Source organism: Mustela lutreola, chromosome 1 (genome assembly GCF_030435805.1).
Source record: "Mustela lutreola isolate mMusLut2 chromosome 1, mMusLut2.pri, whole genome shotgun sequence".
Classification (NCBI taxonomy): domain Eukaryota; kingdom Metazoa; phylum Chordata; class Mammalia; order Carnivora; family Mustelidae; genus Mustela; species Mustela lutreola.
Genome location: NC_081290.1, coordinates 286,059,694 through 286,086,826, shown reverse-complemented (window position 1 = coordinate 286,086,826; position 27,133 = coordinate 286,059,694). Strand labels below are relative to the sequence as shown.

At 55.0% G+C, this 27,133-nt stretch overlaps 1 protein-coding gene and 1 long non-coding RNA gene across 3 annotated transcripts; one reads left to right on the top strand and one right to left on the bottom strand.

Moving 5' to 3' along the window:
• Nucleotides 1–10,972: 10,972 nt before the first annotated feature.
• On the bottom strand, nt 10,973–16,704 carry SMIM38 (small integral membrane protein 38). Its single transcript, XM_059150293.1, has 3 exons — nt 16,556–16,704; nt 15,799–15,897; nt 10,973–15,486 (listed from the first exon to the last, which is right to left on the bottom strand). The coding sequence occupies exon 3, from the start codon at nt 14,608–14,610 to the stop codon at nt 14,455–14,457; it is 156 nt and encodes a 51-aa protein (XP_059006276.1). The 5' UTR covers nt 14,611–15,486; nt 15,799–15,897; nt 16,556–16,704; the 3' UTR covers nt 10,973–14,454.
• A 692-nt stretch (nt 16,705–17,396) lies between these two features.
• Nucleotides 17,397–20,672, top strand: LOC131816981 (uncharacterized). 2 transcript variants are annotated; one of them, XR_009348260.1, is made up of 4 exons: nt 17,397–17,587; nt 18,238–18,374; nt 18,563–18,747; nt 19,867–20,672. It is a non-coding gene; the product is annotated as an uncharacterized LOC131816981 (long non-coding RNA). The 2 variants fall into 2 exon arrangements; XR_009348259.1 differs by having other exon boundaries at nt 18,566–18,747; nt 19,867–20,671.
• The last annotated feature ends 6,461 nt before the right edge of the window (nt 20,673–27,133 follow it).

Below are 27,133 nucleotides of genomic sequence, written 5' to 3'. Positions count from 1 at the left end.
ACAATCCAATAAATAGAAACACAAAGCCACATCAGCGGGTGCGAAGGTCCAAGATGAGAAATAAAAGTGGGTGTACAGGGGATACGGCGCCGAGCCGGGCCAGGCGGGTGGGGTGAGGGGACATGGTTTGGGGGTCAGGGAAGGTGCTTCTCAGCAGACAATGACATGTCCTGGAGACGTCTGCCCTTGGGCTTCAGGCCACTGTGGCCCTCGGGAGGCCCCGATTGGAAGAGTGGAGGGCGGGAAGAGGGGGAACTGAGGTAGTCCCCCGTCTCACCCCGCCCTGTGCTCCCAGCTCCTGCCAGGTGTGTCTCAGCGTGGTCTGGTCTCTGCGGGATGGCCTATACTCCCTCAATCTGGCAGCATGGCCTTCGGCCCCAGCGGCCCTCCACTCACTGCCAGGGACAATGGCGAGGGTATCCAGCTACGGAGAAGCTGCGAGCCCCCACAACATAAGTGCTGCGAGGTGCCACTTCCCCTTAGCTGTTTCTCCTCTTCCCTCCTTCCCAAATTCAGGTGGATGTTTTCCCCATCCTTCTTCTGCTTTGCCTCTTTTGCCCTTGAGAGGGAGAAGCTACTTGTTGGCAGATCCATGAAGCTGAAGGTCCGAGGCCGCGGCCCTGAGGTCGCTCTTCCTGATGGATCCTCATGCATCTGGCACTTTCCTTTCCTTCATTTCCAAAACTGCCCCCCACCACCACCCAGTGAAAAGGTAAGTAAGCCAGTGAGTGTGTCCCACGGCTGTGTGGTCAGCGTTGTGACCAGAGATCTCGGGCCCCTGAAATGCATTCCAGCCCTGGAGACAGAGCTGTAGCAGAAAGGGGCAGTGGGCTCGTCTGTCTTCTGTGAGAACCATGGCTACCCCCCAAGTGCCTTCTGGAGTTGCGTTTGGGGGACCTACCCAGGCAGGGCCTGACTGCAAACACCAGCCTTCTCTGTGACAGTCAATTTCATGTATTGACTTGGCTGGGCCACAGGGTGCCCAAATATCTGGTCAAATGTTATTGTGGATGTTCCTATGAGGGTTTTTCAGTGGGGTTAACGTTTGACCTAGTAGACTAAGGAAAGCAGATTGCTCTCCCTCTGTGGTTGGCCTCGTCCAATGAGTTGAAGGCTTGGGAAGAGCAAAAAGAGAATTCTCCGGCAGACTGCCCTTGAACGTCTCTGCAACTTGAGCTCTTCCTGGTTGTATGGCAAACTGCTCTCCAACTTGGACTAGAAAATCAGCTCTCTTGGGTCTCCAGCCTGCCAGCCCACCCTAGAAATTTTGGACTTGCCAACCTCCATCATTGTGTAATACAAGCCAATTCCTTATAATAAATAGCTTTCTATGCAAACACACATCATATTGATTCTGTTTTTCTGAAGAATGCTGGCTAATACAGTTACTATCTCCCAATATTTTATTTACTTTTTAAATTTTTTATTTAAATTCAATTTAGTTAACATAGAGTGTATTATTAGCATCAGAGGTGGAGGTTGGTGACTCATCAGTTGCGTGTAACACCCAGTGCTCATCCCACTAGGTGTCCTCCTTAATGCTCACCAACCGGTTACCCCATCCCTCCAAACCCCTCCAGCAACCCTCAGTTTGTTCTCTATAGTTAAGAGTCTCTTATGGCTTGCCTCTCTCTCTGTTTTCATCTAGTTTTATTTTTCCTTCCCTTCCCCTATGTCCATCTGTTTTGTTTCTTAAATTCCACAGCTGAGTGAAATCATATGGTATTTGTCTTTCTCTGACCAATGTATTTCACTTAGCAAAATACCCTCTAGCTCTACTCATGTCATTGCAAATACAAACAACTATAAGAGAATATTATGAGCAATTATATGCCAACAAATTAGGCAATCTGGAAGAATGGATAAATTCCTAGAAACATATAAACTACCAAACCTGAACCAGGAAGAAATAGAAAACCTGAACAGACCCACAACCAGGAAATAAATTGAATCAGTCATCAAAACTCGCCCAACAAACCAGAGTCTAGGGCTGGGTGGCTTCCCAGGGGAATTCTACCAAACATTTCAAGAAGAATTAATATGTTTTCTTCTGAAACTGTTCCAAAAAATAGAAATAGGAGGAAATCTCCCGAACTCATTTTATGAGGCCAGTATTTCCTTGATTCCAAAACCAGACAAAGACCCCACTAAAGAGGAGAATTACAGACCAATATCCCTGATGAACACGGATGCACAAGTTCTCAACAAGATGCTAGCTAATAGGAACCAACAGTACTGTAAAAGAATTATTCATGTATTGCATGGAGCACTGGGTGTGGTACATAAACAATGAATTCTGGAACACTAAAAAATAAAATAAAATAAAAAATTTTTAAAGGAATTATTCATGGGGCGCCTGGGTGGTTCAGTCGGTTAAGTGTCTGCCTTTGGCTCAGGTCAAGATCTCTGGGCCCTGGGATCAAGTCCCACACTGGGCTCTCTGCTCAACAGCAAGCCTGCTTCACCCTCTGCCTCTCCCCCTGCTCCTGTGCTCACTTGCTCTGTCTCTCTCTTTCTCCCCTTCCCTTTCAAATAAGTAAATAAAATCTTTTTAAAAATAAAATAAAATCTAGTTTATCAGGAGAAAAAAAAAGATTATTCATCACAACCAAGTAGGATTTTTTCCTGGGCTGCAGGGGTAATTCAACATCTGCAAATCAATGGACATGATACACCACATTAATAAAAGTAGTGACAAGATCCATACGATCCTCTCAATAGATGCAAGAAAAGCATTTGGCAAAATACAGCATCTTTTCTTGATAAAACTCTCCACAATATAGGGTTAAAGGAAACATACCTCAATGTCATAAAGGACCCACAGCAAGTATTCTCAATAAGGAAAAGCTGAGAGCTTTTCCCCTAACATAAGGAAAACAACTGAGATGCCTAGAGTAGATCCCCACTCTCACCACTGTTACTCAGCATAGTACTAGAAGTCCCAGCCTCAGCAGTCAGACAACAAAAAGAAATAAAAGGCATCTAAATCAGCAAAGAAGTCAAACTTTCACTCACTGTAGATGGTATGATACTCTATGTAGAGAACCCAAAAGACACCACCAAAAAATTTCTAGAACTGAGAGGGGAATTCAGCAAAGTCACAGGATATGAAATCAATGCACAAAAATCAGTTGCATTTCTATACACCAACAATGAGGCAGAAGGAAGAGAAATCACGGAGTCCATCCTATTACAATTGTACCAAAAACCATAAGATCCCTAGGAATAAACCTACCCAACGAGGTGAAGGACATGTGCTCTGAAAACTCCAGAACACTATGAAAGAAATTGAGGAAGACACAGAGAAGTGGAAAAACATTTCACGCTCATGGATTGGGAGAACAAACATTGTTAACGTATCTCCCAATAATTTTGAGGTGACGTGGGCTAAGGACATATTTACTGTCCTTAAGGAGCAGTGTGTTTCCTCCGAGTACCATATAAACTTGAAAGCTTTCCTTTCCCTGCTCACTTCGGCCACAAGGAATTTGCAACTCAGCCATCACAACCTCGGAGGATGTCGTGGGCAGCATACGTGTTTCGTATCCCAACCCGGTCCCCAGATTCACCCTCCCTATTGAATGCCCATTTTCCCTCCATCCTGACTTTTTATTTTTAGGTATCTGTTACTCTTCTAGAGCAAGCTCCTTCCGCGAATTCCTGGGAGCCGATGATGGACAGGCAGGCCAGTCTGTATCTGGCGGATTTCCTTCCCCTCCCCACTGGTCCCTGGCCAGTCTACGGGGAAGGAGTGGGCTAGTATATACAAAATTAGGGGCTGCTGAGACCACAATCAGACAGCTGTTCACACCGCCATGGTGAGCACTCGCCCGGTAATCTGGGAGGATAAAGACAGCCAGGATGCTTCTGTGATCATCTTGAGGAACCTGCTGCAGGCTATGGTAAGATCATCTGCCCAACTGTCCATCGACAGGAACCCCTGAGCAGCGGGAGACGGCTCACTCAGACCCAAGACCTCAGGGCATCAAGGGAACACATCTCAACTGCCCCAGCCCCCACTAGTTCCCGGACTGGACAAGCCAGCCCACCTTGACTTGAGCACTCCTGTGAGCAGAAGACTTTTGCCAAAAGCAGATTTCAGAACAATCCATCCTTGAGACCTCAAAGAGGGTGTAGCATGTCCTTAGCACCTCCTGGCTCTGAGCTGTCAGGGCTCACTCACAAATGAGAAACTTGAACACAATGGATCTATTGTGAGGGTGTAGCAGTTAGGATATGCACAAAGCTGTGTAACAAAGAGCCCCCAGTACAATGGTACATGCAAGATGCAAGTTCATCTCTCTCTTTCCTGGCAGCCTGGAGTTCGAGGGTCATCCATGGCGGGCCAGGGGCTCCATGCCACGGGGCTGTCCAAGGAGCTGGGTTCCTCCTCTGGGTTGCTCCTCCATGAGCAAGGACATCAGCCTCCTCTCCTTTGTCCCCATTGGCTTATGATCTAGCCTGACAGGGCGAAGGAGCAAGGGCAGGAGAATGCATTCCTTCCCAGGATGTGGCTGACAGCAGTATGCCTCCCTTCCTCCCACAAACTGTGGACCACAGCTCAATCCCATGGCCGCACCTGCCACAGGAGAGCCAAGCAAATGGCCTCCAGCTGGGCGACTCTGTGCTCAGCTAAGCCTCAGGGGGTTCTGACAAGAGGACCAAGGGGCAATGACTTGACCCTGTGGGAAAATTAGGAGGCTCTCCTGCCAAGCGTACCCATACCTGTGGGGGCTGGCAGGTGGCCCTGCTGCCCTTGCTCTTTTTTTTTTTAATTTTTATTTATTTATTTGATAGACAGAGAGAGATCACAAGTAGGCAGAGAGGCAGGCAGAGAGAGGGGGGGAAGCAGGCTCCCCGCTGAGCAGAGAGCCCGATGTGGGGCTCGATCCCAGGACCCTGAGATCATGACCTGAGCCGAAGGCAGAGGCTTAAACCACTGAGCCACCCAGGGGCCCCTGCCTTTGCTCTTTGTTCTGCCCTGGGGTGGCTCCAGCCACCTGGGTGGCTCCCGGCCCCCTGAATTCACAAGGAGAGAAGCAGGTCCCAGTCCCTTCAGCCACCCCTGGGCCCCAGGTCCTGGGAATCACAGCCAAGCTTCCAAGGCCTCTCCCAACCACTGCATTCGGGCCTGCGGCGGCCCCGGCCTCATTCTACACTGCGGCGGTGCCTGTCCCTCCTTGCTCCCTGTGGGCACCTCGGTCTCTGAGTGGTTTCACTGGGGCCCCCTCCTGACTTGGGATTGGCCAGAGAAGACTGAACTGCAGTTCCGTGGCTGCCCACTAAGTGACGACCCTCAGGCACCAGTCCCATTTCCCAGTCCCGTTCAGGCTGCAGAAGGGTGACCGTGGTGACAGCTGGGGACAGTTCTAGCCATTCCATCCCACAGGGCCAGGAGAGCCGCACTTTTCACGAATACGGGGCTCTCTCTCATGCTCAGCATCACAGCTCCGGCCAGATTCGTGGGACGCCCAGAAAAGTCTCACCCAGCTCACTAACGCAGGCTCCCCCAGCGAAGCTCCTGGGCCTTCCCACATCCTGGCGCAGATGGGTCTTTGTGCACAGGCTCTGCTCGACGGGCTTCCTGGGGGACAGCCATCCTGTCCCCTTCTTGCAGACAGGAGTCTGGCCCCCGGTGAAGTTAAAGCATTACACCCAGGTCACACGGGTAGAAAGAGAGGATGTGCTGTTCAAACCCAGAGGGCTCCCCCTCCGCCCCGCTTCTCTTCCTCCGCCTCCTCCACTGATGACAAGTGGCCGATTCTTCCCCACTTGCTCACACTCGGCACACACTTTCCCAGTGACCATCGCAGGGCTCTCTCCTGAAGCCTGGGGCAAAGAGAGTGACCCAAGTCCTATCCCTGCGGTCTCCAAGAACCCAGCCCTTTCCCGCACACCGCTTCTCCAGTCCCAGCCCCCTGACCTGTGCCCAGGCCTCTGAGCAGTCTCCTCACCACTAGAATCCCTCTCTCCTTTGGTCCATTGGCCCCCTTGTTCTCAGGGACCATTCCCGAGCCCAGATCCAGGAGTGTCCCTCCCTTGAAAGCTCCCTCTTGCCAGGATGATAAAGTCCAAACTCCTAGGTGAATGTCAAAGCCCTAACAACTCGAACCCATCTCACCATTGCACATCTTTATCCCTTCCTCTATGCACCCAGCAGCCAGACTAGGGGATCTCAAACTTCAGAGAACTGGTGAATTACCCCATGGCTTGTTGATCCTGTTCCTAGGCCCTGCTCTGGGATTCAAAGAGGGGTCTAGGGGCCCAGGAATGTGCCTGTGTGACTGGGTGGTCTGAGAAGTCCTCCTGAGGGTCCCCAGTGTGCCACGAGCATTCCAGCAACGGGGCCCTCTCTCCTGCCTGGAACACCATTCCCCCCATCTGCCCATCAGAGCCCCCAGGTCCTACCTCTGGTGACACCTCCTCCAGGAAGCCTTCTGCAGACCCTGAGAGAGTTAGTGCCCCTTCCCCTGTGCGTATCTCTGAGCACTCCGCCCCTCCCACCTGCCTGCTGTGGGTGCTCTTTATACAACTTCCTTTCCCTACTACCCCAGGGGCTGTACAGGTGCTAATACCAGGGGTGAGTGTGAATGGGGGTGGTGGGGAGGTAGGAGCCCGGACGACCTGTGCAGCGGAGGCTCCCGGCCCTCCCTGCACTACCGGACTCCTGGGGGGTCCCTCAGCAGACACATCTGGCTTAAAAAGGAAATATGCTCTTTCATGGCTTCAGTCTTTTTATTTTTAGAACGGGTGACTCATCTCCACCACGGGGGCTCTGCGGCTGCTCTCGGGGGAGCTCGCCGAGACTGAGCGCCTGTGCCCCGGCCAAGTGGGGCTTGGGGGAGAGGGGCAGGGGGCCACGCTGTCCTGCAGCACCCTGGGGCCAATGTCCAGCTGAGAGGTGAGGTAGTTGCCCCGCATCCGCCAGCCCCTCCAAAATATCTAGTCTCAGGACGCCCGGGACACCAGAAGGGGCAGCTGGGCAGAGGGTGTCCTGTGTCACATCCCATCTGGGGAATGCAGTCAGGACCAGTGAGCCATTTCTGGAGGTCGCCGCTCCCCATCCTGTCCCCATGCAGAATGGCCATAGAGGCAGCCCAGGTGTCCCTGCACCAGCCTGGCTCGGTCCTCCTCAATGACCCTCATCCGGGGGAAAGAGCCGGGTGCCAAATCCCTGGGGCAATCGAAAGAGCCAGTTCCCACGCAGCACGGCCTCATGGGGGATGGAGGGAGCATTTCTAGTGATGACATTCGTGCATAGACCATGGGGCCACGCCCTTCACCCGCCCCCCACCCCCGCACTCCAGGCATCCCTCCCCCACTGACCCCTGTCCCTCAACACACAAGTGCAGACCCTCCCTGAGCCCCTCCAGACCCTCACGTCGTGGATTTGAACTAGCCGCGTTTTTTCAATATGTACAACGCCGTTGTTTCTTTACTTCTTTCTTTAAAAAAAAAAAAAAATGCACATTACAGAAAAAATAGAAACCCCACAGAAGCTGATGCGTGGGGACAGAATAGGACAGAAGACGGGAGAATAGGTCGGGAGAAGGTACGTGTGTTTCCTTGAAAGCTCACAGAACAGCCCCAGCGGAGAGCGAGAAGCTGGGACCACAGGCTGCTCTTGCGGGCGGAGGGGAGGTCGCCGGGGGAGAGGCAGAAAGCAGGCCGGCTTTTCTGGGAATCCTGTTCTGTGGTTTTCAGGGTTGGGGGGAGCAGAAAAGGAAGTTGCAGGAGTCAGGAACATTCCCAAGGCCACCCTCACTTTTGACCTCAATTACGAGTCCAAGAGTCCGGAAGCCACCTGAGGTTCACTACTCCTTAGGAGGACTCCGGGCTCACCGGAGGCTCTGTGCTCACCGTGGAGGGTTTTTACTGTAGCAAAAGGATATAGATCGAAATCAGCCAAGGACAGAGATGCGAAGGTGCAGAGTCCGGATAGAGTCTATGCACCGAGCTTCTGGCCGCCCTCTCCTTGCGGGGTCACAGACAGTATCAGCTCCACCTCACAAGGATGTGTGACCCACACAGCATATCACCAGCCAGGAAAGTCCCCCCAGCATGAGCTCTGGTGTGCAGGTTTTGTCGGGCTGGACCCCCTAGACACAGTTGACCACCCACATATCCAGCCTTCGGTCCCCAGCCCCTCTTGGAGATCAGCTGGAAATAAAGCCCCTGTAACAAATCCCACTGTTAGACTGTCCCAAGTGGCCCAAGGTCCCAGGTACAGGGATCAGGCAGAACATTCCAAGGGCCTAAGACCCCCTCCCAGGGCAAAGAGCAGAACTCTCTGGGTAGTTTAATTCATCACTACCCAGAACTTCATACAAACGGGATGACTAACCATCCCAGTGCAGCCAGGACGTTCCTGATTTTAGAACGGCAGATGTGTCACAGGGAACCCCCAATCCCAAGCATGTGCCTCAGTCCCATGACAATTAGCCACCCTACATGTGGGCACCCTCCTCCCTCCCAAAAAAGGTCGTGGCTTTGCTCTGTGCAGTCTTGGCTAAGCTGCAGTGACATTTGCCAGAGCGCACTCCAGAGGTCCGAGCGGGGCGCCAGACTCCTTCTGCCTGTCGCGGGGCATCGGAGTAGGAAGTGAGAGACAGACAGGGTCGAGTCTATCCTCAAGGGTCAGGTGTGACCCTCTCCACTGCTCCTCTCCTCCCCCACCACCTCCCTCATTCCCAAGGTCTCCCACCTACAGGGACTCTGTAGCGCTCAAAGCGTACCCCAAAACCTACGGAAGGGAACAACTTGACCTTCCAAGCATCTGACACATCTCTTATGAAGTTTGCTCCCAGATGCCCTGTTCTGCACATTGCTCTTACAAATGGGGTCTTTTGTGCCAACGTAGCCCCATATAGACCTGCCTGCGGTAGGTGGTCTCTCCATAGGGACTTGGGTCCGCCCACTTTCCTGAAGGGTTAACCATGTGCCATCATTCTTGGGGAAGGCTCTTCTGCTTTTCCAAAGAAGCCATCCATCTAACTGTGACAATGTGAGGCGGTCCTCTTCCCCAGCATACCTCCCCCTCTGTACTTCCTCTTTCCCAATCATTCAGGCTACGCCTCACCCCAGAACCCCATCCAGCAGCACCTTCCTCTCCACCAGTCAAGAGGTGACCCTGACGGTGACTTTGACAGTGACACTGCGGGCACTACCCCGTCCGTCCTGAGGCTACCTTCCCTGTTAAGAGAGAACTACCTTTTCAGGTTAAAACATATCAATATATTACCTATTTCTTCTGCTTTATGATGAGTTTTGTTTTGAGATTGGATGTGAATTTTATCCAAATATCTTGGAAATAAATCTAAGGGAATTATGAAGCTATTTTTCTCTTCGGAGCAATTAGTATGGGAAATAATATTAACTGATTTTTTAGTATTCAACCATCCTCGCATTTCTGGAACCCACCCCACTTGGTCATGATGTTTTATCTCCCTGATGTGATGCTTAATGCAGTGATTCGAATTTTTGCATCATTTTTCCTAAGTGACATCAACATGCATTTCTTCTTTCCATGCTATCTTTGCTGGATTTTGGAATCAAGGAGATGATTACACAAAAAACTGGAAGCTTTCCTTCTTGCAGGAGCTAAGAGCAGGGTAAATGGTATGAGTATTTCATGGGCTAGCAGTCCTCCTTTGAAACATTATGGGTCTTTATACCTTCTTGTCTTAAAGGAGGCATTGTGTGTGGTCTCAGCCTCCCAATAACCAAGGTTGTGGTTAGAACGGCCCCTGTGGTTCTTACTGTGATTGCAAGACAACCAACAGGAAACTGAAAAAAATGAAGGTTTAGAGGTAGAAAGTACACAGCACACTTGGGGACACACAGCAAGGGCACAGCTAGAGAGACAGCACATGAGCCTGGGGTTCTGCTTTTATTCAGGTCAAGGGTGGGACCCTAGGGTTTCAGGAGCTTACTCTTTACTGGTAAATTTGAAACATAAGAATGTGGTTGACTTTTGTTCCCCACCTCCAAAAAATACCACTGAACTATATATACACTGAAAAGTGGTTAAGATGTGGAGGAGGGTATCTGGGTGGCTCAACCAGTCAGTTAACTGTTCAACTCTTGATTTTGGTTCAGGTCATGATATCAGGCCCTGAGTCAGGCTCTATGTTGGGCCTGGAGTCTGCTTGAGATTCTCTCTCTCCCTCTGCCTCACTCCCTGCTCAGGCTCACACTCTCTCACTCTTCCCTCTTAAACAAAAAAAAAAAAAAAAAAGAAAAAGAAAAAAAAAAGATTAAAATGGTAAATTTTACATTGTGTGTATTTTTTTTTTTTGACAGAAATCACAAGTAGGGACAGAGGCAGACAGAGAGAGAGAGAGGAGGAAGCAGGCTCCTTACTGAGCAGAGAGCCTGATGTGGGACTCGATCCCCGGACCTGAGATCCTGACCTAAGCTGAAGGCAGAGACTTAACCCACTGAGCCACCCAGGCACCCTACATTGTGTGTATTTTAACACAATGTTTAAAAAGAAAAGGGAAATCCAAAAGAAATGTTATTTTTAAAAATTCAGGACTCGGGAACATTTGTTAATTTTATCACTTAATTATTACACACTAATTCCCTCTCTTACCCTTATTTATCTGTCTTCTGTGTTTCTTAGCTTGTCTTTTGTTCTTTTTTAAATTTATTGAGCTGTATACTTAATTCATCAATTTTTCTTTCTCCCTTATTTGTTCATCTAAGTATTTTTAAGGCAATGAATTTTCCCGTAAGAACAGCTTTAGCTGCATCTCATAAGCTCTGGTGTGTAGTACTTACATTGGCACTTCAAACCATCCTCAAGAAAGCCCTCTTCTGCGTTCCTAGAACACAGAGTGCATTTGCCCACCAGGGCACTTTCTGTACATTATGCAATTCTGGCACAATGCTTTGTGATATAAAAATGTGAGCTGCAAATGTGCTTATAAATTTTCCAGGAGCAACATTAAAACACATTAGAAGAAACAGGTGAAATTAATTTTAGTATTTTATTTAACCCAATAGTGTCCAAAATATTATCGTTTCAATGCATAATCAAAACAATGATCAAAACAATGTTACTAATGAGATGATACAATATTTTTTGGTACCAAGCCTGCCAAATCTGGTGTATATTTTACACTGATGGTATATCTTAATTTGCACCTGCCACATTTTTAGCCCTAACTAACCATCTGCCTAAGTGCCGATCTAATATCTACTTACAGGTCTCTCTGCCCACTTCTGAGCTCCCAGTCTGCAAGCTGCCTGAGGGCAGACACTGTTTTATACACTGTATCCATGCTGCCTCTCACACTGTGAGCACTCCACTCTGTGTGTTTACCAAGTAGAGAACTACATCTCCCCCTCCATTTATATACCCGCTAGCCATCACCACCATTCACTTATGCATCAGCTGTTCCCCAGGTCTGTGCCTTCCGCTCACTGCGGACCAAGGAGCATCGCCATGCTTCTCTCAGAAGGAAGGTGTCTGGCTCAGCCTCAGACTTTCTTACTAGTATGAATCCTTAGGAGCCCCAAGAAGCCAGTGTGACTCCATGTTGGAACTGCAAAAGACGGGTGAGCTCAGCTACTATCCCTGCAGAGCAGACAAGGGCAAAGCTGGCACATAAGGGTACCACAAAAGTCACCCAAATACCCAAAATAGGTCCCAAATAAAGACAACTACAAATAAAGGCAAAGGACCAGTGACAGAGATTGCCAGTTGCCTACCTCATATCCATTTAGCCTTCCTTTATAACCGAAACCTGACGCTATCTAGGGTAACAGCGAGCCCCACTAACAAACTCCATTTCTCAACTTCCTCTGCATCTCAGGATGCCATGTGACATGCTTCTGGTTGATAAGATGTACAAATAAGCGTTTTACATATCAGGGGAGTGCCTCTTCCCCCTCCATCACCCTATTTTTCTCTTCCTGCCTGGGACTCATTCAGAATGCCTGGAGTAGCAGCAGCCTTCTTGTGACCATGAAGACCAAAGCTGTGTGTGAAGGACGGCAGAACAGAAATATGGGATGGTTTAAGTCCTCAGTAATAGCATTGAACTGCCATACCATGGCCTGGGAATGACAAAAGCCAGACTTCTTGCAACATGAGAAAAGAAAAATGAAGGGGGGAAAAGCTTCTCTTATCGAAGTCACTACTGACCCGGCTGTTACTCGCAGTGGCTGCCTGGTTATCAGGCCAGGGCCCAGCCTCTCGTTCATGCGGATGCCCTGCTTGAGTGGTTGCTCATTCTGAACCAGTCCTACACCAGATGGAAGGCTGGTGCATGGGTGCAGAGAACTGCACAAATAGAATTTTGTCAGTTGTGAACTAAGAAACCAATGTAAACTGGCTTAAGGGGGGGGGGGGAGAAATATATTGACTAGTTTAAGTGGAAAGGGACTCAACACTGGCAGAATCTGGTCTTCTTCTGGGATCCTGTGTTGGCAGCAGTCTCCTGCTTCTGTCTTCTCTACCAGACAACCCCAAAGGAAGGGGTTGCAACGAGATCCCCAGAATTCTGGCCCACTGGACCAAATGGTGAAGCTCAAATACGCCTGGAGGTGCCGTTCCATGCACCCACGTGCACACACAGGCGGCAGGTGGCTGATGGGCAGGTCAGCCACTAGAGACACGGTAGAAGGTTGTGTGAACTGAGTTCTCCACCTGAGCAGGGGCGGGGCCCGCTCTGCCCAAGACAGAGACGTCTTCCAGGACATGGAACTTCCAGTTTTAAAACTGGGGCTGTCCTAGGCCAATCAGGACAGTGGGCTACCCTCCTTGGTAGGACCGTGGCGACAGCTGTGATTTTTCTTTGAGAGATCGGTGAAATCGTGCACGATCATTTTAAAGAGAACTGAACATTTTCCTTAAGAACAGGAGAACACTTCCTCCCCTAATCCTGCATTCAGGTTCTTGACATAGTGAAGACACGAGTTCTGCTAGGCCACTGGCCAATACAGCGGCCCAGGGGACAGCCACCTCCCCCCCAACCCCCAGCCCTGGATGACTCCATGCATGGTAACCCCACCCTGTGCAGGCATCCCAGACTGTCCTCCATAAGAAAACACCCTCATCTACAGACTGTCCTCCAAGACACCCCACCACCCAAAGTCTCTGAGGCCGGTCGGTCCCCCCCCCCCAGAAGGTCACCGCTTCAGCCGACTGGCTCCCCCATCCCTGCGGTTAGCTCAGGTCCTTCAGAAGTGAGACAAGCTCTTCACCGTGTTGGTGAGCTCATCGGCTCCCACCGCATCCCTGGCTCAGGCCCCTCATCCGTCTGCCAGGATGCCGCGAGGCTAGGTGGGCGGTTCCTGGCCAGGGCTCCCCGAGTCTGCTCGCTCAGCTCAGCGACAACTTCTCCTTAAGACTCGGCTCTGACCGAAGTGCCCAGTCCTTGTAGGAAAGCACAGAGCAACCGGGCCCCAGCCTCCCGGGACATCTTATCCCTGCCTGTGCTTCTTGGTCTTGGGGTGGCTTGGCCATCGTGTTGGCTAGAATCTGCAGGACGATTACAATCTGCCACCAGAATGAGAAGCACGAGCTGCCACCCTCCTTAGGCGGGGTATGACCATGACCGGGAGATGGGCGGCAGAGAGGAGCCAGACTCTTGGCGCGCATCAAATGCCCCGCCTGTCCACCTTCGGAGCGGCCGCTCAGCCGCACACTTAAAAGCACAAAGGAAGAGACGGCCCTGGGCTCCTGGCTTCTCTCCTCCACTGTCCTCCACATGTCCCACTGCGTGCAGAATATGGGGGCTTGCCCCCCACCCCACCCCTTCTCCAACCCTCCTCATACCCTTCTGAGAGAGGCAGGGATTACTGTGCCCATTTTAGAGATGGAGAAAGAGAGTCGACCCACAGTCAGCCAGAGCTGGGCTTGAGCTCAGGTGTCACAAGTCTGTGCTGAGACGCTCCGGGCGTCTGTGGAAGGGAAAGCGAAGGCCAAGGCCAGTTGTCTGAACTTCTGTGATCCCATCGGGGTGGGGGAGGGGGGTGGGGCTGGAGGGTGGAAACGGAAGCTGAGACACAGGGCACCTTCCAGCAGCAGAGCTGGCTTGTGATGAGGCCACCTCTGTCCTCCCTCCCAACCCCCAACCCTCTGGCTCATCCCCACCTTGTCCATCAAACATACAGATAAAGAATTGGAGGCAGAGCACGTTTTAAAGCAAGACCCACCCTCACGATCACCCCCAATGGCAGGCCCCAGAACCTTGGACAGACCAGCCGCGCTGGCCCCTCTGTCCCGGCATGGGAGGTGGGCAGTGACCAGGACAGCCCAGTCAGTCCGGTGGGACACCGTCGGTCTCTGCCTTGTGGGTGGGATGCGGGAGGGTCTGCCTGCCCTGCTCGCCCCCCCACACACACACACCCTCAGCCTCAGGACAGGGCGCCTCTGGGACACGGTCCTCCGGGAGGGGAGACACGCACATGCATGGCCCTGAGAGCCGGCGTCCTGCCGGGGCCCTAGTCCTCCTTGGGCTTGAGCCGCTGCCGCCGGGCCAGCTTATAGTCGATGTAGGTGCCGAGGCAGGACCAGAGAAGGAAGCGCGCCAGCAGGACGAGGACCAGCAGGACCATCAGCGGGTCGGAGCCCAGGCTTCCCCCGAGCCACAAGGCCATGCCGAGGCCGCGCGCTCCGGCGCCGGGCCCAGCCCCGGGGTGCGGAGGGGCCGGGGGCGGGGGGGGGGGGTGGGGGAGCACCGGGTAGGTCGGGGAGGGGCGAATCCCGGGCCCGGGCCGCGCGAGGGGTGCAGCCTGCTCCCGCCGGGGGCGGGCCGGGGCGGCCTCGCCCCAACCCCGGGCCTCCCTGGCGGGTGCGAGGCCGGATGGCGAGGCTCGCGGCCTCCGCGGTCAAGAGGCCCGGGCGCCATTCACGCGGCGCGCGGCCCCGGGGCCGACAATGGGCGCATTGTGGAGCGGCCGGGCCGGGAGGCCGCGCGCGCCCCCCTCTCCGCGGGCGCCCCGCTCGCCAGCGCTGACGTCACCCCCGGCGGCTCCGGCGGCAGCTGCGGGGCGAGGCCGGCCACCTTCTCCGGCGCTTTCAGCCGCCCACGCCCGCGCTTCCGGCGCGCACACAATCGGGCCCTTTCTCTGCCCAATTAGCTATCGCTCGGCGGCGGCGGCGGGGCAGGGCTGGGGCGGGCGGGAAGGAGGGGGCGCGCGGGGACGGGGAGGGCAGCGGCGGGCGGGATCGGAGCCTGGGGTGGGGGGAGGGGCGCGCTCCCAGCAGCGCCCGACCCCGCGGGGTCCCCTCTCGCCCTCGCGGTGACCCTCGGCCTCCCGGCGGGGCCCACCCGGGAGGGTGACTGACGCGGGGCCCGGCCTCCGCCTCTCCGGGCGCAGACCCCTCCCGGGAAAGCGGGGCAGATGGCCCCGGTCTGATCCGAAGGGCCCGGCGTGCGGATCCAGGGAGCGGCGTGGGCAAGGAGCGCGGGGTCGTTGACTGTCCCCACTGCGGCCAGAGAGGACGTCCTCAGAAATGTCCCCACACCGTTTCTGAAATGACAGCATCCGCCCGCCCTTGTGGGTCTGCCACACACGCACCCGTACACACAGACACACATGCACGCTCGAGCACAGATGTGCATCCCCGCGCACACCTGCGCGGCCTCTGCACACCCCCCCACCCCCCACTGCTGGCCTTTCCTGAACATGCTTTCCTGGGAGAAGAGACAGTTAGGTCGCCTCCTCCAGCTCCAACGCTATGGCCTCATAACACAAAGGGGCCCCCATTGGGGCTCACAGGGCCGGGCAGAGAGGATCCAAGTGTCTGAAAGCCCCGCGCTGGGGATCCCAGCCGGTCCTCACCTGGGAAATGGTCCAGCCACAGGTACAGCAACAGAAGAAGGTTCAGAGGCCTCCAGGAGTGCCGGCCACCCGGAGCCAGTTCCTGAATTTCTTCTTTACCTACAAAATGAGAATATGCTCCTGTCAGCCTTTCCAGAAGGTTCTATTTAAGGACTAAATGCAAAGGCTTTGACAAGGAACACAACCTAAGATGCGCAGAGGGCTACAGTGGAAGCATTCGCTTGTGGTTTTCATGATGATGATCCCAGGAACGTGTGCCGGGCGCTCACCCTGGGCCAGACCTACCACGAGTCCCCCTGGCATTCCTCCATCAACGCTCACTCCTACAAGCTCAGATACCACCCGACTGAAAGTGCACCAGGCCCGTCTTTGCTCTCTGGGTGGCAGATGTCTTTTTCTGTCTCCGTCCGCGGAGGTAGCCACCAGCTGGTGGGTCTCGCCTGGTGACCCAGCACATTTGCTGTCCATGACTCTTTCGGGTGACCTTAAGCTCTGGGCTTGTACACCTTGTGCGGAGGTTTGAAGATCACATCACACTCACGTGAGAACTCAGTGGGAGCACAATGGGGAAGCAGTAATCACACAGAGCATTCCTGAAGATGTGACTGCTTGATGAGGGCTTCCAGAGTGTTCCAGATGATTCCTCTGGGGTGTGCGGGAGGCGCCTTCCCGGACCCACCCATCTACATCTGGAGCAAGGTCCCAGGGGAAAGCAGCCATGAAGTCAGGCTGGCTCCCGAGCGGGCACTTTGCTTACCTGAGTGGTCAGCCTCCCCGCGTCGGAAACCTGGGCCAGCTGGAGGGGCGAGCCCGCGCCAGAGAGCCCCGTCCTCTGCCTCCCGCTGCGCAGCTCCCAACCCAGCCAATGGGGACAAGGTGGCCTTGGGTAAAGCTCCCTGTTTGCCAAGCACACCATGGGACACGAAAAGTCAACAGCGCCCTCATCACATGGCGTCCATGTGCCCAGACTCCTTGAGATCACAGCGGCCCCGGCCCCAGAGTCAGCGAGACCAAGGTCAGCACGCCCTTCAGGAGAGGAAGTGAGTGTCCCCATCCCCTAGACAATGTCATGGCTGTGTCCAGTGCTGACTTCTCCTGAGAAGGGTCTGCCTAATGGGCAGGTGCAGCAGACCTTAGACCTTAGCAAGGTGGCCATCACCCCCAAGGAGAAAATAACCCTGGGACCCTTTACCCATCTCTGTGCCCCCGACCCCTGGCTTCAACGTCCTTTTGCTCCAAACACAATTCTCCTCCGGGGTACGTGCTTGGCTGTGGGGGCCACCCAGCACCGAGACCCAGAACAAACACCCAAGGGGTTTCATGCCCAGGACCGACGGGCTGGGCTTGGGGGGGGGCGGGGTGAATGTCCAGCTCCCCCGCAGGTCAGGGCAAACTCAAAGGCCAAAAGTAGGCCCCACAATTCCACTCCAGATCACCGTGAACCTGGGACTGTGGCCAAAGTCACACCTTTTCCCAGCTTCTCCCCTTCCTTCTGCCCTCCTCCCCCTCCCCCCAGAACTCGTGTTTCTTCCTGCGCACCACCTCTTAAAGTACCTGGCCCGAATGCAACCTGTGACAAAGATAATGACTGTCCCCATCAAAGGGAGTCAGAGTTTTCCACGATATACAGAGCTGAGCAGGGGAGGCTCTAGCCGGGAGCCCTAAAGACAGATTGAGGGCCCAGGATAAGTCAGAGCAAAGAGCCAAGGGGTCTTCCTACACCCAGATGGCCTACTGTTGAAAAAACATCAGGCAGATCCTCCCGCATTGTTCCCTAAGAGGATGCCAGGTGAGCCCTTTCTAAGGTGAAGTCCGAGGAGGGCGGCTAGGGAGGGAGGCACAGCCCGCCACCCACCCTGGACCAGCTGTCGCTGCGGGTGGCGACATCAGAACCAGCCCCGAGAGCCCCATCGGAGCTGCTGGCTCTCCTGGGGGTGCTCTGCAGTGATCTGGCCCTTAGCTTCTTCCTCTGCCAAAGGGGGCAATCTCCCTTCCCCCTGTCCGCAAGCCGGGCAGGAGCGTACTTTGCAGGACTTTGTGCTCAAAGGCCACAAGGAGCCGGTGGACTTCAGTGAGGGACTCCGGGGCAGGAGTTGGCGAGGGAAGCTGGGTCCTCTCACCCAGGACCCTATCCCCCTGGTTTGGGTTGGTTGGCTGCTTTCGGTGTCCGCTTCCATCATGGCCCTGGACATCTCTGCGGTCTTCGATGTGAGTCTGGCATGTGAGCTCTCACCAGATCCCCAGAGTCTTTGCACCGTCCCGGACACCTAGAAGGTGCTCGGTGGGAAGGTGCGTGCATCGGGGCCAAGAGCCCCAAGTAAAGGAAGCGCGCGTTTCCATGAGACCGAATTCTGCCCACATTATAAAACCACCAGCCACAACCGTGCTAGAGTGAGGCTTACTGAAAATCATCATTATTTTTTCTTTTTCAATAAGCAGACATGCTCGCGATTACAAAAAAATAAACAAGCAAACATTACAGAAATATGTGAGCTAAGAGAGAATGAAGGTCAAGACAGGCACACGTTGCTGGAGAAACAAGGAGCAGTGTAGACGGGGCTTAGCACCCTTGGAAGGTTTGTGTCTGAATTACTTCTTTCCCTGATAATATTGCAGCTCAAAGCACAGCCTGTGTGCGTGCAGGGGGGCGGGGAGGGGGGCACTGAAGTCCACAGAACATGCATTTCAAACTGGGTTTCCACTAAAACGCTCCCGACGCACAGACGGGCGAAAATTAATTTTCTTTCTTCCTGCCCCACAAAAGCAGATTAAAATCCCCAACAGTGGGACAAGTGGGGGAAAGTGAGAGCTTCCTCCCCGAGGGAGACCCCTGCACGGGCCGGCTTCTCCCCCAGCCAGCTGACGCATTCCGCTGCGAGCAGAAAGCCGGACCCAGGAGAATGCACTTGAGAAAAATTACACCGCGGCCCTTGCAACAGTTGAAAGCTGGTATGTAACTTTGCTCGAGGTGATCAAACAGCTAGTGAAGGACGCTGTCAGGAACAGAATGAAATTCCAAATAAATTAGCCGTGTCCGAGGAGCCAATACAACACCGGATTAAGGCGCACAAAGAAAACACAATTTATTCAGCCCTACCTTGTCAGAATTCTTAATAACCTCACTCCCTCGTTCTCACCTCGGGCTGAGCCCCCCGGACAGAAAGGGACAAAGCGAACCCCACTCGGGATGTGGGGCCGCACGTCGGTGCGTGCACGGTGGGGACCCGCGGTGGAGCTGGGTGTGGCGTGTTCGTGGAACTGTGCTCCCGTGCACATGGCGTGCACGACCAGACGCGTCGTGCAGAGGAGGGGGAGCTGTCGCCGGGCCGGGAGCGGCTCGCTCCCGTCTGAATGAGGGTTCATACATGAGCATACGGGATGGGGGGGCCGGAGGGAGGAATATTAACCATTTCTGCTTAACCCTTCGGGGTGTGGGAGGGAGAGGTGTCCCGCCAGCCTCTCCGGAGATGGCTTGTTGGGGGGGGGGGGGGCGTCTCCATTCTGACATTGTTTCATGATTTAAGGCAAGAGAGATAACCACAGCCCCGTGCAAAGACTCACTGTCCTCCGATACGATTCATTAATACCTTCAACGGTGCTAAAAACAATACTGGGTTTTTTTGGGTTTTTTGTGGTTTTTTTTTTGTTTTGTTTTTTGTTTTTTTTTTTATCAATGAACCCAGACGGCTTTCACACGCGGACTAAAGCTCTTTGAAAGAGTTAACGGGCAGAAGTTCCCCGGCTTGGGAGGAGGCATCTTTGAAGGCTCTGTGGGGATGTATCTGCTTTGCCTAAAGACCTCAGAGAGCCGGGGGCCCTTTCTTCTTCACAAGGAGGGGGGGTGTTGAGGGAGGGGGGTTGCTTTGCAGCACAGAGGACTTTGCAAAAGATAAAACCGGCAGGAATTTGGAGGGGAGCTGGGAGGAAGTGATCCTCCGTTAGTCTGAGCCGGCATGTCAAGATGCTTGAGAAATACACAAAATAAAGATTTTTCCCAGAAATGGGAGATTTAAAAAAAAAAAAAAAAAGGAGATGACCTAATGGTATCACTTTTTTTTTTTTTCGCAGATGAAAGAAATGTAGTGAGCAGGGGGCTGGGGGAGATCTCAGCTGTTTCCCCGCAGTGACTGGGCCTCGATTCCGATTCTCTTAATAATGTCCGAATTAAAAAGGGAAGGCGGCAGGGATGAGGGAGACGCTGGCAAGACCCTTGGAACAGGCCGGAGAGTGACCGCCGTGAGGACACAGTGGGCCCTCAACGCTGGGCTGAGCCAGAAAACAGGGTCCCATCCCCGCTAAAATGTGTGTCGCGCAAGAGGGGCCTGCCCGTCAGAAACGCCACGCTCTCACGGCCACCCCAAGGGGCTTGCGTACGCACGCCTCCTGGAGTCCCCATTGTCACCAGCGGGTGATGGCATCCGGTGACCCGCGCGGGATAGTGCAGGCGAGCCGGGGCCTGCCCGCAGGCTAGGCTCGCTCGGGGAGAAGGCTCTGCACCTGTCCGCTAGCACAGGCCCTGCTGTGTGTGGGTCTGTCCCAGGACGGCAGGACTCACGGCCGCCATAGCCCAGAGGAGAGGACGGAAGAGTGGAAGAGACCGCAGCCTTCTCCAGAGCTGAGAAAAGACACAGATGCACAGATCCAGACACCCCAGAGAGTCCCACGTCAGCCGAGTGAATTAAAACATACCTGGAGGGGCGCCTGGAGGGCTCAGTGGGTTAAGCCTCTGCCTTTAGCTTGGGTCGTGATCCCGGGGTCCTGGGATCAAGCCCCGCTTCAGGCTCCCTGCTCCGCTGGAGGCCAGTGTGCTTCTCCCTCTCCCTCTGCTGCCGCTCACTACATGGCTCTCTCTCTGTTTCTGTCCAATAAGTGAATAAAATCTTCAAAAACAATTTAACAATACCTGGATTTCACTTTAATCAGGCACGTCTAGGTGACAGATGCAGAGGCCCCTGCCTTGAAAGAAGGTTGGATAAGTTACAGTCGCCTCGAAGGGCCCCACGGATGGGCCCCGGGGCCGGTGACGAGCAGCAGGAGTCCATCCTCATCACCACAGTGACCGGAGGCCGTTTGCTGGGGTGTCCCCTATGCCGCAGAAAGCAAAAAAAAAAAAAATAATAAAACAACAGGTGCTGGGGTTGTCATGTGATGAAAACACGGAGATGGGACGGATGTGGGCGGTTCCGGCCATGAGCGTGGCCCGTGGTTGCAAGAGGCCGCGTCAGCGGAGGAGAGTCACTCGGAGGCAGCGGGAGAGGCAAGGCAGCGCCGACGTCCAGGGGACGGTGGGACCCTCCGCGCGCGTCTCAACGGCAGCGGGGAGGCAGAACCCAGTGCCTTCGCGTGGCGCAGGGGCTGGAATAAAACAGCCCCTAAAACTATGTCCGCCCACAAATGGGGGAGTAAGGACACACGCTAGGGGGTGGTATTCATCTCTGTGCATGTGTGTGTGGATACAGGGAACACGTGTCTTTAACTTTACAAGGAGAATGCTGCTTTCTTCTCCAGGCCGAGTGACAGCTCGGACAGCGACACGCGGGACCTCTTTCCTCCCCATCCTCGGCAACGCTGCCTTCTGCTGTTTGCCAAGCTGGCGGAGAGAAAGTGTCCTGTAGTTTTGTCCTTGTTCTCCGTGTTGGGTTTCCTCTCCTAGGAGGTTAGAGTTGAGTCTCGGACCAGTGGGCCGTTTCCGATGATTTTTAAGTATTGTTCACTGAATTAAGCATGCATCTTATTTCCCGTGCTCTGGGCCTCGCTGACCATGGAGGGACGGCCCCTACCGGGGTCAGCCCATTCCTAGAGACGGCAAACGGCTCGCCCGGGAGCATGCGTCCCAAAGACAAACCAGCCTTGCAGAGCCTAAACCCCAACCACCTCCTTTATCGGGGCTCCCCCACTCTGAGCTCCGGTCCCCTGTGCTCATCACCCCAGGGCAGGTGCCACACCACCGGGGACAGCCTCAGTGCCCCTGGAGCTGAAATCACTCAAATTTTGCCGATCCTCAACCCACGGAAACCACAGGGACGATCCTTGCCCACGTGTTCCCTGCCCCCAGACTGCCTTTCCCTCCTGACCAGCCCTGGTGCTTCCCTGAAGGCTCCCTCACCAGGAGCCATGCCCACCGCTGCTCACACGCTATTGGCCAAAGCGAGTCATGTATTTGTGGTTAACACAAGCGCCATGGCATGGTCCCTCCCACGGGTGGGTTGTACATGGAAGCAACTTGAGCGGAGAGAACTGAACAAGACATAAGCTGCCGTGTTGTCTAGCCCACATGGCTGGAACCTGAGGGTGGCCTCCAGGAGCCAAGAGCACGAGTGAACTTGGAAGTGGAGTCCTCCTCCAGAGCCTCCCCATAAGACCTTAACCCTAGACTCTTGCAAGATCCTGAGCAGAGAGCTGTCAGCCCACCTGGACCTCTGCCCTATGAACTGTGAGCTAATCGACGGACGCCCCTTTAAGCCTCATGTTATCGGGGACTGGCTATGCAGCATAGGGGACAGATACGGATCTTGGTGGAGACGTGCTGTCCTACTGTGTGCCTTATTTAGACCCCAAAATACTGGGTGGAGAAATTGACGAGCCCCACAGATCCCCTACCTCACGCCTCACACGAAAATCAGCTCCAGGTGATTGAACAAGTCCACGCGGAAGGCGAAACCATACAAATTTCAGAGGACAGTGTTGACGGACATTGACGGAGCCTAGAGCAGGTCCGTCTCAACAGGACGCAGACGTACAAGCCATAGAAGAGAAGACGGATCTGTTTACTTTTAGACAAGCCAAAATTAAGATGTTTGCCGCTAATAGACTGCCGGTGAAGACAATCCCCAAAAATTACATTTCGGGCCAAAGAGAATAACCGAGGAAGGAAAATGCAAGAAAAACCGTGAGCAAAGGGCGTGGGGGCACCTGGGTCTGTATGAGCCGCACTGACCACGCCAAACACGAAAAATCAGGCCTAAGTTGGGGACCTTAACATTAGAAATAAAAGTGTGTGACACAACTGAGTATCAGTCAGAGGACGGGGAACACATTCGAAACCCCCCATCTTTGCAAGGAGGATAAAATACGGACTTACGTAGGGGTGTCACGAACGACGCCCCGTCGAAGTCTCGAGGGTCACTACTAAAAGAGCAGAGATCGAGTATCTAAGGTCCAAAGGAGCAGAGGAAGAGGGGGTCAAATGAGAAGAAAAATAAACAGTCTGAGAGAAGCTACGGAAAGAGAAAACACAGGCCACGGGCAAGCCCTAAGTAAAGGGCAGAGAGAAAGCCCGCTGCCCCTTGATCACGCCGAATGGAAATCAGTGGCCGTTCTGAACTCGACCTTGAGAAAGGACACTGTGCGGACCCTGACACAGCTCTCACGGGCTGTCTCCTCCGCCTCGACCTCCAGGTTTGGGCTTTAATTCTGCCTTCTGAGAGAGCCCCCCCGCCGACCTCCCTATCCGGGGAGGGTCTTCAAGCTCCCCTTCTTCTTCCAGGCGGAGAGACCGTCCCTCGTTGTTCACGGATGCCGTATTTGCCAACTCACCTGCTCGCTAACACCTCTACCTCCAGAATCAATACGTGCAGCCCCATTGCGATCCCTTGCGGATGTCGAGGCCCAAAGCATTTGAGGTGCACGTTCCCAGCCAAGGTCAAACAAAGCAGCTCTTTGTAGAGGGGCTTGTGTTTATTCCTGGGGGGCAGGCAGGGCTATTTAACACACGGTAGCACAGAGAAGGGAACCGGAGCCCACCAAGAGGTTTCCAAACTCTTTCGCTGGTTTCCGCTCTGCCAACTTGCCCAAAGACGGCTGCAATGTTGCCTTAAGTTTTCTCCTAAATCGATCTTCACAAATGCCCGTTTTGCCCCCACATGACCTTGACAGAGCCTGACCCAGCTCCCCCGTTCCTCCAGCACCGCTGACCTGTGGGCGCTGTGTCTGCTGAGCTGCGTCAGGGGCCTCGGAGGAAGCGCCTTCCTCACCTTCCAGCCCGTGGGCTTAGACACCCGCTAATCACAGTCCCGGGTGCAGGCCACACCCCCCAGACCTCGAGGGCCAGTCCTGCCATCACGTGCCGATCCCTCTCCCAGAATGCACGCGGGACGGTGGGGTCATGCCGCGGGAAGGCTGCAGGTATGCACAAGACCCTTGCTTAGAGGAGAGTCGCCCTGATTGTTGGGGACTCTGGCCGTCGCTGGTGAGCGCGCCTGCCAGGAAGACTTCTGCTTCCCCCTCCCTGGCCCTCCCCGCCGGAGCCCCCACCTCCTCTCCGCCATTTCTCATCCAGGTAATCTGAGGTCACACATAGGCCCGCTAAGCCTGGATCATGTGTGCAATGTTTCCGGGGAACCGGCCCGCCGACATGGGGCTCTGTGGCCGCCGGTGTGGGACAATGGAGGCACGGCGGCCAAGCCACGTTACGTAAAGCCCAGACGAGGGTTGCCCCTCCATCAGGCACAATGGAAAGTCTATGAGGCCCAGGGTGCTTCCGGCTCCTAAAATCTCTGGGTTTTTTTTTATTCTGAGCTTTGTTTCAGCAGCAGGAGGACAGCAGAGGAAGCAGGGGATTAAGATAACCCTTGGAGGGCACCCCGTGAGATTTCCTGCTGAGTAAGCGGAGTCTGGGGTGGGACATGGCTTCTCCTGGATGCGCATTTGCCCCAAAACTCCCAAAGTCCCCCGTCCCCCTGGGTGCTGGGGCTGTGGGAATCTGGGCACTGCTGCACCCCCAGAGGCAGCAGGAAGAGGGGGCATCAGCTGCAGGGGGAGAGGGTAGGGTCGAGCAGCGGGCCCCAGTTCCCGGTCACCTCTTGGAAGGAAGCGTGGGATGGAGACCACCTGAGACGTGGACCCGCAGGCCACAGTGGAGGAGGTGGCGGGACGGTGGGCGCTCCACACTGAACCACTGACTTGTCAGCTGGGCCCCGACCCCCATCCTCTGATAGGCCTGGCGAGGGACACCACGGTGCAGAGCCACACACGGCACAGAGTGACCCACACCGCTTCTGTACACCCGGTTCTTCTACCTTGCACCCCACCCTTTTGCTGAGGGGGAACTGAGACACCCCCCAAAACCCCACAGCATCCAGTGGTGCCACTAGGGGACCACAGGTGTGTGGGGCACTCTGTCCCACAGGGTCAAGTCCAAGCCTCTGCCTGGCCGTGGAGGTCCCCCCACCACCCGCCACTCTCTGCCTCATCCCTTGCATGCCACGTGGTCCCTCACACAAACCAGGCTGCTCTCCCTCCTCCCCGGACACACCGCCCTCGCGCACAGTGCCCCGACCCTGATGCCTCTCCTGCTTGCCGTTACCCTTTCCCAAGATGCGCCCCCCACAATCCTCACCTCCTGTGTAAACACCCTGGGCAGACCCTCCCACTCCAAAGAGGACTGACGAGGTCGGGGTGGGGGGACCCCCACAGGGTTGCAGAAATGCTGCAGGGCGGTTTCTGAGCTGCGTGCATCCTCGGGGGCCACTCACCGTGGGGAGGCGGCCGCCGTGCAGCAAGGACGCTCACACAGCCCCGCGGAGTGGCCGGTGTGGCGGGGACCCGAGGCCTCCAGCCACCGCCAACACCAGCTCTCCAAGCCTGAGCGGAGGAGCAGCCCTGGTCTCCCGCAGACGCCGGCCTTGAGTGGGCCGGAACCACCCAGCTAAGCCCCTCCGAAGGCCTGATCCGTGAGTCTGAGAGAGAAGTGCTCATTGCTGCTCTCAGCCCTTCATTCTTAGGGAAATTTGCCGTGCGGGGAGAGATGACTGACCTCTTCTCCCGGTTCCTGAGCCCGTCCTTCTGTGGGGGTCAGGGTCAAGCTCACCTCCTTCCAATTCCTGAGGAGCCTGTCCTGGTGCCCTGGGTACAGATCTTACCCTCCCCTGGGCCCGATCGGTAAACCTCGGACCAGTCACCAGTCTCCCTAGGGCCCTGAGATCCCCCCTCTAGAAACTGGGGGTGATCTTGCCCATCCAGGGACGTTTGGGGATGCCTGAACACATTCTTGGTGGTCACGTGGAGCCGGGGGCTGGTAACGGACATCCGGCGGGTAGAGGCCATGGGGCGCTGCACAGCAGCCTACACACAGGACATACCCCCCCCCCCCCCAGAACGCCGGTAGTGCCACAGCGCAGGAGCCTCGGTGTGGAGAGTTGGGTGCGGCTGTCCGCAGAGAGGCTCCCGCGCGGAGCCTGGCATGTGGACAGCCTGCGACAAGGGCAGGCCCCCTTCGCTTCTCCTGTCCGGGCCTCCTGTGCCTCCCAGAGCTCCCAAGCCCTCTAGGCCCACAGCAGCTGGCCCCGCTGATGCAACACAGCCTCCTGCCTATCCCCCAGGTGCCAGGGAAGGGACACATCACCGCTGGACCCGAAGCCAGGTCACAGAGCAGGACTAAGCCAGACCGAGCCTCTCCTTACCTGTCTGCCGGCCCGGAGTTCAGAGGGAAACCAGTAGGAGTCTGGCCTCCGCTCTGCCCCGGTCACCCTAGCTCTGCTGGCCTCCCCGGCATGAGCACCGTCTTCCCCCAGGAGCTGGGTGACCCCAAGCCAGGGTCCTCCCTCTGCACGTCCCAGTTTCCCACCAGCACATCTCTGGCTCGGACACCCACCGGCCCCTGAAAGTGTCCAGGCTGGAGAGGGAAGCAGCAGGGCTGCGCGTGAAGAATGTTCCAGCTCAAACCCAGAAGCTCCAACTCGGGGACTCGCTGTGATCCTAACACCGGAAACCGAAACAGGGTGATAAACGTGCTTTTTCTGTGAGGAGTTCGCCTCTAAGCTTCAGACGGCAGCAGGACTCCTGCCACGGACCTGAGGCCAAGAGGCTACTCTGTCCGAGCCCCTGCCTCCTTGCCTCAGTCCCCGGGATGAGAGTCCACACTTGGGCCAGCTCCTGCTGGAGGCCTCTCATCTCCACCAAGAACCTGCAATGGACAGACTGCGGGGCCACAGCAGGCCCTGTACTAGGGTAGCCATGTCTTCACTGGCAACAAAATCCACTCAAGGACAGACAGCATTGGGGGGGACCCCAAGACAGCCAGCCCCGGCTCATCCTGGGCCCCAGTGGGATAATTTTACCCACAACATGGTGTGGGTCACACTGACCTGGGTTTTTGCGAGCAGCACGTTCCCAAGACCCCAGGCCCTGCCCCAACAGCCTGTCTTCATCTCCCCTCGAGATCCTGACCCCAGAACCTGGGTAATGCAACAACCACGTCATTCAATTCTCAAATGGCCCTGGACACTCGGCCTTGACCCTGATTATCATGGTCCCTTGGGTGTTGTTATAATTGGTGATATCCACTAGATGGATGGCTCCAAGTTCATTCATTCACACTGTGAGCATTTATTGAGTG